This window comes from Sinocyclocheilus grahami, unplaced genomic scaffold (assembly GCF_001515645.1).
Source record: "Sinocyclocheilus grahami isolate Dianchi unplaced genomic scaffold, SAMN03320097.WGS_v1.1 scaffold353.1, whole genome shotgun sequence".
NCBI classification, from domain to species: Eukaryota; Metazoa; Chordata; class Actinopteri; order Cypriniformes; family Cyprinidae; genus Sinocyclocheilus; species Sinocyclocheilus grahami.
This window is the reverse complement of record NW_015505532.1, coordinates 1,633,758-1,646,065: the sequence shown is the minus strand read 5'-3', so window position 1 is coordinate 1,646,065 and position 12,308 is coordinate 1,633,758. Positions and strand designations below refer to the sequence as shown.

The window sequence follows — 12,308 nt, the reverse complement described above, 5'->3', positions numbered from 1 at the left end:
ACTCCCTCTGACGCGAAATAAACCAATATCCCGAGTTATTCAGTTACTCCTAACAGTACATTGACTGAACTGCAAAAAGAGAACCGATGATGGGATGTGCACGAGCAGAGCAGCTGGACTGAGTCTCGTCCTGCTGGGAGATGGCATCACAGTATGTTAAGGGGCGTAACATTTCCGTCACATTCTTGAGGTATTCAGCCAATCACAACACACTGGATAGCTGGCCAATCAGAGCACACCTCGCTTTTTTAGAACGATGAGCTTTGTAAAAATTGACGCGTTTCAGGTAGGGTTGTGTACCGAAACCCGGTACCAATATGGCACCGGTACCTATGTAACCGGTATGTACTAGAACCGAATCCGAACGCAGATTTCGGTGCCATGCCTGAGCGATCTATTTAAATATTTGTCCTCTGGTTCTCCGAAACGGACGTAAGAAACATCATCGCAGCACCGCACGTCCAAAATAATTTCCCGACTGAGAAAATGCACGTGAACTCAAGTCATAAAGGTCTAATAATACAAATCCAACACATCTTTGTAGTAACGACTGTCCATGTTGTTTTCACATTCCGACTTAAAAGCACAACTCGGAAAATGAGAGCATTCGAGGAGGAGTAATGCAGTAATTACACTTGCTCTGATGGCAGCAGGTAGCCTTCCGTTAACTAAGTTAAACATGCTTAAATTAAAATGCCTAAAGCTAAACCTCCCTTGTATTCACATTTCTAAACCTGTTGTCCAACAAAAGAGAAAATTATAACCTTTTTACTCCACAACACCAGTCAAATGCTTCCTTTTGTGATCTGATGAGGCTTCTTCACAGAATGAGGCAGAAAATATGTTCCATATGCTACTTTAAAAAGAATACATCTTACACATACAGTGGATACATTTTCACTACTTATGAGTTTTAAACGATTGTCTGTTAAAATCGTCATGCAAGGTTCTGTTTCTTTTGTTGTAAGAGAAGTTTTGTAAGGTTTTCAGACAGTAGCAGGAAGCAGATGTTCCATGGGTCATATAGCGTCACGCTGTATATCCCGTGCTTGCAGGCCCGAGGGCGTGATTAAATTACTGTCCTTTTCCTGTTTGGACATAATAGTTCCATCCATTGGTGGTCACAAGACATCGTGCTTTCTATATGTTGTGAACAAACCTTTTCAGTCCTGATACACAGAAAGCTTTGTTGTCTCCTGATTGAATTAGTTTCGATCTCATGAGTAGATGAGTTAACCAGACTGACAGGAAATCGACTCAGAATATTGGAGTCATGTGCTGGCTGATTATAAAACCTCATGATGGCTGATAGGGGCATAGAAGTGTCCGTTCATGTACTAGAAATCCCTACAATCTATTAGCAATAGGTTATAAATTAGGGTGACCCATACGTCCTCTTTTCCCCGGACATGTCCTCTTTTTGGACCTACAAAAATGCATCCGGCCGGGATTTCTAAATTGCCCAAAATGTACGGGATTCGGCTGTTTTCTTAATCCCACTCCCACTGAATCTCTGACCAACAATAACTATCACACAAGCAACGTGCAAACAAGCCTAACAGACAACGAATGAGAGAGAGATCAACTGAGCATTTGCGATTACTTGCGAGTCATATGTATTTGTGAAAATGGGTAGTCATGTCCAAGGAAAGCCAAGGAAAGCCAAATCTCTGTCTTAGCATCAACGCATTGGTCAGCTGAGCCTTCTAACGTGGCGCTCAAAGTTAAAAGGATTTCAACAGCGTTTTTCATTTGGTCTCTTTTTGAATGAATCAGCGTTTTTGAACGTGTAGTTGAATGAACGCTTTAAAGAATCACTCAAAGAGAGTCCCTTTCCACCACCTTGTGGCGCAACACTGTAACTGCACTGACTGACAGCCCGTCTAGAATGCGCGCAGGTGGAAATATCAATAGAAAGTCTCTTGTCCAGTCGGATTCAAGGATCAGAATGAACTGTTATACATATAGGCTAACAATAGCCTAACAATCTTATTGTCATGTTTATGTTCTGTTATGTGGATCGTTATTTTGTCTTTCTCTTCTGTTTACTTGACTTCCTGTTTCAACGCTATTTGGTTTTGGTTTCATTGGTTTCTGAATATGACCTCGTTATATAGTAACACATACACACACAGATTATATATATATATATATATATATATATATATATATATATGTGTATATTATTTATTTATAATGTATAGTTCATAACAGTTTCATCAATACCATGCACAATACCATGCTCTGCTCTTAAACGTATTCTTCTGTATATTGCAACCACCTAATAGTCTCTTAATATTCAGCATTAATATACATTAACGGTGTGCTGTATACCTCTGTACTTTCATGAGGTGAAATAAAATGTCAATCATCAAACTGCCAGTAGCAAATGAACATTTGGGAAACCCCTCAGGCTTTGCCACTGTCTGCAGATGATGAGGTTGTGGGAAGTGGCAGCATCTGAAGGAATATTCTGTTTAATGATACACAACAATAGTATACTAATATAAGTGTTGAGGTGATAAAAACAGAAAAATGCTTTGCACCCAAATTACAATGTGTGATATGTCTTTACCAAGCACAAACGTTGTAATAGTAGATAAAGTCCAGTGCCAATAAAGATACTAAAAAATTAGTAAATGTTTATAAACATTTTCAAATTATGAATAGTCTCCACTTTAGATGGGGTATGGCAAAAACATGAAGAAATTATTAATAAATGATTAATCCTTGATTTTATTCAGAATTGTTTTCCTCCAATCCAAATGATTAAACTCTGTCAATAAAACTCACTGTGCAGTCTTAGCTCTGTATCTTCATTCAGAGACAGTGCGAAGAACACGAATGCAACCCAATAATGGAAGCATTGCGATGTTCATCACATCGCCAAACAACCTTCCAATATGTCCATAGAAATGTGTTTTGCATTAGATGTAAGTAGATTAAAACAGTGGTCAGTAACACACCAACTGTATGTAAGTTCATCATTTGTACTTTGGGTTTGCAAATGGCAGTAAAAATTTGCATACTTCAGTTCATAATCAGAATAATGAAACTTGCATGTAAACAGGAGTCAAGTCACCTTTATTTATATAGTGCTTTATACATTTACATTACATTTACATTTAGTCATTTAGCAGATGCTTTTATCCAAAGCAACTTACAAATGAGGACAATGGAAGCAATCAAAGTCAACAAGAGAGCAATGATATGCAAGTGCTATAACAAGTCTCAGTTAGCTTAATGCAGTACACATAGCAAGTTTTTTTTTATTATATAGTAAATAAAAAGAAAACATAGAATAGAAAAAGAATAGAGCAAGCTTTTTTAAAGAATATAATTAGAATAGAGAGTGCTAGAGTTAGGGGGTCAAATAAAGATGGAAGAGATGTGTTTTTAGCCGATTCTTGAAGATGGCTAAGGACTCAGCTGCTCGGATTGAGTTGGGCAGGTCATTCCACCAGGAGGGAACAGTTCATTTAAAAGTCAGTGCAAGTGATTGTGTGCCTCGTTGGGATGGCACAATAAAGTGACGTTTACTTGCAGAACGCAAGCTTCTAGAGGGTACATAAGTCTGAAGTATTGAATTTAGGTAAAGGGGTGCAGAGCCAGTGGTGGTTTTGTAGGCAAACATTAATGCATTTAATTTTATGCGAGCAGCTATTGGTAGCCCGTGCAAATTGATAAACATAGGTGTGACATGCATTCTTTCTGGCTCATTTAAAATTAATCTTGCTGCCGTGTTCTGGATTAATTGTAAAGGTTTGATAGAACTGGCTGGAAGACCTGCCAAGAGAGCATTGCAATAGTCCAGCCTGGATAGGACAAGAGCTTGAAGAAGGAGTTGTGAAGCATGTCTCGAAAGAAAGGGCCTGATCTTCCTAATGTTGAATAAAGCAAATCTGCAGGACAGGGCAGTTTTAGCAATGTGGTCTGAGAAAGTCAGCTGATCATCAAATCATAACATAATGGCTGTTTTTAAAGGAGTTATGGTTGATGTGCCTAACTTGATGGTGAAATTGTGATGAAACAAGGGGTTTGATGGAAACACAAGCAGTTCAGTCTTGGCAAGGTTGAGTTGAAGGTGATGGTTCTTCATCCAGCAAGAAATGTCTGTTAGACAAGCTGAGATGCGAGCAGCTATCGTCGGATCATCCGGATGGAATGAGAGGTAGAGTTGAGTGTCATCAGAATAGCAGTGATATGAAAAGCCATATTTCTGAATGACAGAACCTAGTGATGCCATGTAGACAGAGAAGGGAAGTGGTCTAAGAACAGAGCCCTGAGGCACCCCATAGTTAGATGCTGCGACTTGGACACCTCACCTCTACAAGATACCTTGAAGAACCTATCTGAGAGGTAAGACTCAAACCACTGGAGTGCGGTTCCTGAGATGCCCTTTGCCAATCGGGTTAACAGGAGGATCTGGTGGTTAATTGTGTCAAAAGCAGCGGACAGGTCCAGCAAGATCACAATTGAAGATTTTGAATCTGCTCTTGCCAGTCTTAGGGCTTCAACAACTGAGAGCAAGGCAGTCTCGGTTGAATGTCCACTTCTGAAACCAGACTGGTTGCTGTCGAGGATGTTGTTCTGTGTGAGAAAGGCAGATACTTGGTTGAACACAGCTCACTCAAGTGTTTTTTGCAATAAAATGAAGAAGGGAAACCGGTTTGTAGTTCTCTAAATGAGAAGGGTTAAGGGTGGGTTTTTTTTAAGTAGAGGGTTTATACGAGCCTGTCTAAATGCTGAGGGAAAAACACCAGTGTGAAAGGATGTATTAACGATGTGAGTGAGCGCAGGTATAAATGCAGGGAAAATGGCTTGAAGGAGATGAGATATGATCAAGTGGATAAGTCAGGGGTAGGCAAGTTCGTTCCTAGAGAGCTGCAGTCCTGCAGAGTTCAGCTCCAACCCTGAAAAAAAACTCACTTGCCTATAGCCTTAGTAATCCTGAAGACATTGATTAGCTTGTTCAGGTGTGTTTGAATAGGGTTGGAGCTGAACTCTGCAGGACTGCGGCTCTCTAGGACCGAACTTGCCTACCCCTGGGATAAGTAGTAGGATGATTAGAAAGGATGAGTTTGGAGACTTCTGCCTCAGAGAGTGAAGAGAAGGATGTGAATGAGTGTATGTTTGCTGGTAAGATATGCTTGACAAATTGTGGTGTGGAAAATTGTGCACTGATGGTTTTAATTTTATTACTGAAGAACGTGGCAAAGTTGTCAGCTGTTAAAGTTGATGATTTGGGGGAGGAGGAGAACAAAGGAGGGAGGAAAATGTTTTAAAGAGCATGCAGGAATTAGAGGAATTGTTAATTTTGTTATGATAGTATGTCCTTTTAGCAGTGGAGACATTAGCAGAGAAGGAAGAGAGGAGTGACAGATACACATTAAGGTCAGTAGGATTTTTTGATTTGCAACATACGCTTTCAGCAGCCGTAAGCTTAGAACGATGTTCGTGGAGAACATCAGACAGCCAAGGGGCAGAAGAGGTGGTACGGGGTTTGTCTGGAAGATAGGGGGCAGACAGTGTCTAAACAAGATGTAAGAGTGGAGCAGAAAGTATCAGTAGCACTGTTAACATCAAGAGATGATAACTGTTTAGGGCAGGGCTGTCCAAACTCGGTCCTGGAAGGCCAGTGCCCTGCAGAGTTTAGCTCCAACTTGCCTCAACACACCTGCCGGGAAGTTTCTAGTATGCCTAGTAAGAGCTTGATTGGCTGGTTCAGGTGTGTCTAATTGGGGTCGGATCTAAACTCTGCAGGACATCGGCCCTCCAGGACCGAGTTTGGGCACCCCTGGTTTAGGGGGAGGAAGCAAAGATGAAACCATAGCAGATAGCCGGGAGGGTAAGAGTGAGCATAGCTTACGTCGAAAGATGACATGTGGAGGGTTTATGTGTTGTGTCAGGAACCATGTTGAGGTTAAGAGTGAGGAGGAAGTGATCCGAGGTGTGCAGTGGAGTAACCAGTATGATCAGTGGATCAGTGTTGTGTGTATATAAGGTACAATATTGATTGTACAATACAGATTGTGTCAAAGCAACTTTATCATGAATATAGTGTTAATAAAACAAAATTAAATTATGCTGTAGAGCAGCTCTAAAAAGAGGACAATAGTAAACAGTCAACTTTTAGGTTGAGTAAAGAGCTTGATTGTGTCTTATTGTGATTAAGTCCTTACTCTGATTATTGAAAATAATAGCATTTTTGGTGCACATGTCAGTCCAAAAGATCTGCTTTGAAAAACATTTAATATTTGTGTGTAATGTGAATAAATTATCATAGTAGAAAAACAACATTTTAAATTTTTTCTTTTTTTTATGCCAGGTGGTGTATGGTCACTGTTGACTGTCATCTCTTTAATCCTGTGTGAGTGCAAGCCAATAGTTTTCTTCAAACACATGGGTCTGTTGACCCTGCAAACTTTATAACATTTTTTATACCATCGGTTACATTTATTTCTTAGTACTTAGTCATTGTAAAACTCTTAACATAAGTTAATGATGCAAATAAAGAGACCAGCTAATCTCACTTCCAAAATGCTTTCCAAATGCATACATGTCTTAATGAAATATTTAGAAAACATGTCAAATTTAGATACATGTATTTAGATACAACATGTCAAAACAACTGAACAGTGTACTCCACAGATCCTGCATTTTTGCTAACTGTTGAAAGACAAAACTCAGTATTGAGAAATGCATGTAAAACAGTGTAAACTCATGTGTTTCACGTTAATTTAAATGTGCTAAACATGCTAGAAATTCACCTGGTTTGGTATTTGTGTTTTCTGACTTTGATCCCATCTTTCTCATTCTCAGCTTTCATATCTACCACTGCTGCTGAACCAAGAGCAGCAGTTAGTCCAGCTTATGGCTGTGTGCTTTATAATGAAACGTACATCTGCAGCGGTTCTCAGTATCAAATGTATTGCGACACAAGAATGCATCATTTCTACTACCAGAGAGACCAAGACCAACACCAATACCACTGCATGAGTAATGACTGTATCTGTGTTGGTAATAATGACACCTGTGCATGCTACTATAATACTTCGTCCTGCTTCTGTGAGATCTTTAGCAATAACATCATAGTCCCTACAGCAGTTCGACCTGTCTTGGACTGTGAGTTTAAGAATGACACGTACATCTGCATTGGTGCTCAGTACCACATGTACTGCAACACAACGGTGCATTATTTTAGCTACTCCAGACATCTTTACCAAAACCAATACCTGTACGAATGCTGGAGTAATAACTGTGACTGTCGTTTTAATAAGGACTCCTGTTGGTGCTACAGTCATACGTCATCCTGCTTCTGTACAAATTATGGCTATAATATCACTATCTCTTCATTACGTAATCCATTCACAATCCCTGACTGTCTGCTTTATAACGACACGTACATCTGCACTGGTGCTCAGGACCACATGTACTGCAACACAAGAATGCATCATTTTTACTTTTTGAGGTATCAGAGCAAAAACCAATACCATTGCATTAGTAATAACTGTTACTGCATTGTTAATGAGGACACCTGTACATGCTACAGTAGCACTTTGTCCTCCTGCTTCTGTGAGACTTACAACAATAGCATTGCTCTCCCTACAGCAGTTAGTTCAGTTACAGACCCTGACTGTGTGCGTCTTAATGATATGTACATCTGCACTGGTGCTCAGTATCGCATGTACTGCAACACACAAATGCATGCCTTCTCCTACCAGAGATCTCAGTACAAATACCAGTACCTGTGTGTGAATAATGACTGTGACTGCTTTGGTAATAGGGACACCTGTACATGCTCTACTAGCACTTTGTCCTCCTGCTTCTGTAAGACTTATGGCAATATCACCGCTCTCACTATAGCAGTTAGTCCAGTCTATGACTGTGCACGTTATAATGACTTGTACATCTGCACTGGTGCTCAGTACCACATGTATTGCAACACAAGTGTACATGATTTCGATTATGATAGATACCATTACTACTGTTTAAATAATAACTGTTACTGCTTTGGTAATAAGGACACCTGTACATGCTACAGTAGCACTTCATCCTCCTGCTTCTGTACAAATAACAGCAGTAGCATCACTATTCCTGCAGCAGTTAGTCCAGTTTATGACTGTGGGCTTTATAACGACACATACATCTGCACTGGTGCTCAGTACCACATGTACTGCGACACAAGAATGCATCATTTCTACTACTGGAAATATAGAGACCAAAACCAATATGAATATGAATGCTGGGGTAATAACTGTTACTGCTTTGGTAATAATGACACCTGTACATGCTACAGTAGCACTTTGTCCTCCTGCTTCTGTGAGACTTACAACAATAGCATTGCTCTCCCTACAGCAGTTAGTTCAGTTACAGACCCTGACTGTGTGCGTCTTAATGATATGTACATCTGCACTGGTGCTCAGTATCGCATGTACTGCAACACACAAATGCATGACTTCTCCTACCAGAGATCTCAGTACAAATACCAGTACCTGTGTGTGAATAATGACTGTGACTGCTTTGGTAATACGGACACCTGTACATGCTCTACTAGCACTTTGTCCTCCTGCTTCTGTAAGACTTATGGCAATATCACCGCTCTCACTATAGCAGTTAGTCCAGTCTATGACTGTGCACGTTATAATGACTTGTACATCTGCACTGGTGCTCAGTACCACATGTATTGCAACACAAGTGTACATGATTTCGATTATGATAGATACCATTACTACTGTTTAAATAATAACTGTTACTGCTTTGGTAATAAGGACACCTGTACATGCTACAGTAGCACTTCATCCTCCTGCTTCTGTACAAATAACAGCAGTAGCATCACTATTCCTGCAGCAGTTAGTCCAGTTTATGACTGTGGGCTTTATAACGACACATACATCTGCACTGGTGCTCAGTACCACATGTACTGCGACACAAGAATGCATCATTTCTACTACTGGAAATATAGAGACCAAAACCAATATGAATATGAATGCTGGGGTAATAACTGTTACTGCTTTGGTAATAATGACACCTGTACATGCTACAGTAGCACTTTGTCCTCCTGCTTCTGTGAGACTTACAACAATAGCATTGCTCTCCCTACAGCAGTTAGTTCAGTTACAGACCCTGACTGTGTGCGTCTTAATGATATGTACATCTGCACTGGTGCTCAGTATCGCATGTACTGCAACACACAAATGCATGACTTCTCCTACCAGAGATCTCAGTACAAATACCAGTACCTGTGTGTGAATAATGACTGTGACTGCTTTGGTAATACGGACACCTGTACATGCTCTACTAGCACTTTGTCCTCCTGCTTCTGTAAGACTTATGGCAATATCACCGCTCTCACTATAGCAGTTAGTCCAGTCTATGACTGTGCACGTTATAATGACTTGTACATCTGCACTGGTGCTCAGTACCACATGTATTGCAACACAAGTGTACATGATTTCGATTATGATAGATACCATTACTACTGTTTAAATAATAACTGTTACTGCTTTGGTAATAAGGACACCTGTACATGCTACAGTAGCACTTCATCCTCCTGCTTCTGTACAAATAACAGCAGTAGCATCACTATTCCTGCAGCAGTTAGTCCAGTTTATGACTGTGGGCTTTATAACGACACATACATCTGCACTGGTGCTCAGTACCACATGTACTGCGACACAAGAATGCATCATTTCTACTACTGGAAATATAGAGACCAAAACCAATATGAATATGAATGCTGGGGTAATAACTGTTACTGCTTTGGTAATAATGCCGGGTTACGGAAGAGGCTTCAGCAGTCCTGCTAAAAGCCTGAGTTTGCAAGACTTTAAGTTCTTTGAAGATCGCGAAGGTTCAAACTGAAGTGTGAGTTCTTAGATGGTCTCACTGTGCGGTGTTACGGTGTGGGAGCGCTTTTGTCGCGCTCACCAAGGCGGAAAGCCAAAGGGTCTTGAGAGAGAGAGAGCGAGTGAGCGCGTAAGACTTTGTGTCCAATTTTAAGCAGGCTGACTTTTGTCCAGCCCACAGGTCGTGGTCCAATCAGATGGTGGCTGCGGGGTTTAGCCACGCCCCATACTGTTCCTTATCATGCATTAATCACATGCTGTTTGTGGCGAGTATTTCTGCAAGTTTTTAAGAACTTCTTGTAAAAATATCATCACCGGAAAATGATGCCGAATATCAATTTTTCACTTACACCAATGTTCTGTGAATAAAACAAACTCTCACCCGATACTAAACTTCACATATCTTACACACATATTAAATGCTTTGTCTGCTAAAAAACAGTTATAAGGCAAATATTAAAATATCATAGATTCCAATAAACACATCAAATATATATATATATATGTCCGGGATTCGGCTGTTTTCTTAATCCCACTCCCACTGAATCCCTGACCAACAATAACTATCACACAAGCAACGTGCAAACAAGCCTAACAGACAACGAATGAGAGAGAGATCAACTGAGCATTTGCGATTACTTGCGAGTCATATGTATTTGTGAAAATGGGTAGTCATGTCCAAGGAAAGCCAAGGAAAGCCAAATCTCTGTCTTAGCATCAACGCATTGGTCAGCTGAGCCTTCTAACGTGGCGCTCAAAGTTAAAAGGATTTCAACAGCGTTTTTCATTTGGTCTCTTTTTGAATGAATCAGCGTTTTTGAACGTGTAGTTGAATGAACGCTTTAAAGAATCACTCAAAGAGAGTCCCTTTCCACCACCTTGTGGCGCAACACTGTAACTGCACTGACTGACAGCCCGTCTAGAATGCGCGCAGGTGGAAATATCAATAGAAAGTCTCTTGTCCAGTCGGATTCAAGGATCAGAATGAACTGTTATACATATAGGCTAACAATAGCCTAACAATCTTATTGTCATGTTTATGTTCTGTTATGTGGATCGTTATTTTGTCTTTCTCTTCTGTTTACTTGACTTCCTGTTTCAACGCTATTTGGTTTTGGTTTCATTGGTTTCTGAATATGACCTCGTTATATAGTAACACATACACACACAGATTATATATATATATATGAAAAAATATATATATATATATATTCTAGTTACTAAGATGGCGCCGCGGATGGCAGCCATGGTTTGTCGCTCCATGGTACTTGTAATTTTTTTGTTTGTTTGTCCTGTCTTAAGCATTTTTTTCCCGATCAGCTTTACTAGGAACAAACTCCTGGACATCAGAAATAGCACACCAAATTACTTTCTGCTGACATTTGAGCATTCAGATGTTTTACTGGACATTTTAGTCGGAGGGGCTGCGTTCCTATACAAGCGCTCCAGGCGACCCAAGCGAGGGAAGCGCGCCGGCGTGCTCGTGAAATTCCGACAGCGTGGTCTTAGGAATCCGCTGCCAAGCATTCATCTGGCGAATCTCCACTCCCTAGCAAATAAATCAAACGAACTACGACTCCTCACCCACACAAACAATTACTTTTTAAACTCCGCTGCGCTCTGCTTCATGGAAACCTGACTGAACGGAGCCATTCCGGACAGCACGTTACATCTAACAGGCTTCCAGCTGTTCAGAGCAGACCGTGTCACCGAGTCGTCGGGGAAAACGAGAGGCGGTGAATTATGTTTTTATATCAATGAAGGCTGGTGTGCAAACGTGACAGTTGTAAAGAAGATGTGCTGCCCAAATTTGGAAACTCTCTTAATTAACTGTAAGCCTTTTTATTCACCACGGGAGTTTTCCTAGTTTATTCTTGTGAGTGTGTACATTCCTCCTGACGCGCTAGAACTGTTGGCCGATCACACACACAGAGCAGCGTTATCCGGACTCTTTCATTATCATTCTCTGTGATTTTAATAAAGCTAATCTCACACGCGAACTGCCTAAATACAGACAGCACATCACATGGCCCACCACAGAAGGCAATATACTGGACCACTGCTACGCTGTTTTAAAGGATGCATACCACTCTGTCCCCCGAGCAGCACTGAGACTCTCTGATCACTGTTTGGTTCATCTTCTACCAGCCTACAGGCAGAAACTCAAATCTGCTAAGCCTGTAGTAAAAACTGTAAAGAGATGGACTGCTGAAGCAGAGCAAGATTTACAGGCCTGCTTCGAACTTACTGATTGGAGTGTTTTTGAGGCTGCAGCTACTGATCTGGATGAGCTTACTGTCACCGTGACATCCTACATTAGTTTCTGTGTAGACATGTGTGTTCCCACCAGGACTTATTTATCATTTAACAACGACAAACCTTGGTTCAGTGCAAAACTCAAACAGCTTCGCCAGGCCAAAGAAGACGCCTACAGGAGTGGGGACAAAGACTTGTACAAAC

The 12,308-nt window shown here is 40.7% G+C and overlaps 1 protein-coding gene across 1 annotated transcript in view; it reads left to right on the top strand.

Moving 5' to 3' along the window:
• LOC107548697 (uncharacterized) overlaps positions 1 to 12,308 on the top strand; it is a 39,842-nt gene that overhangs the window by 4,631 nt on the left and 22,903 nt on the right. Inside the window, exons 3-5 of the mRNA XM_016229485.1 lie at positions 6,329 to 6,370; positions 6,823 to 7,094; positions 7,836 to 9,744. Of these exons, the coding sequence (XP_016084971.1) occupies positions 6,329 to 6,370; positions 6,823 to 7,094; positions 7,836 to 9,744 (2,223 nt within the window). The remainder of the gene's footprint in view (positions 1 to 6,328; positions 6,371 to 6,822; positions 7,095 to 7,835; positions 9,745 to 12,308) is intronic.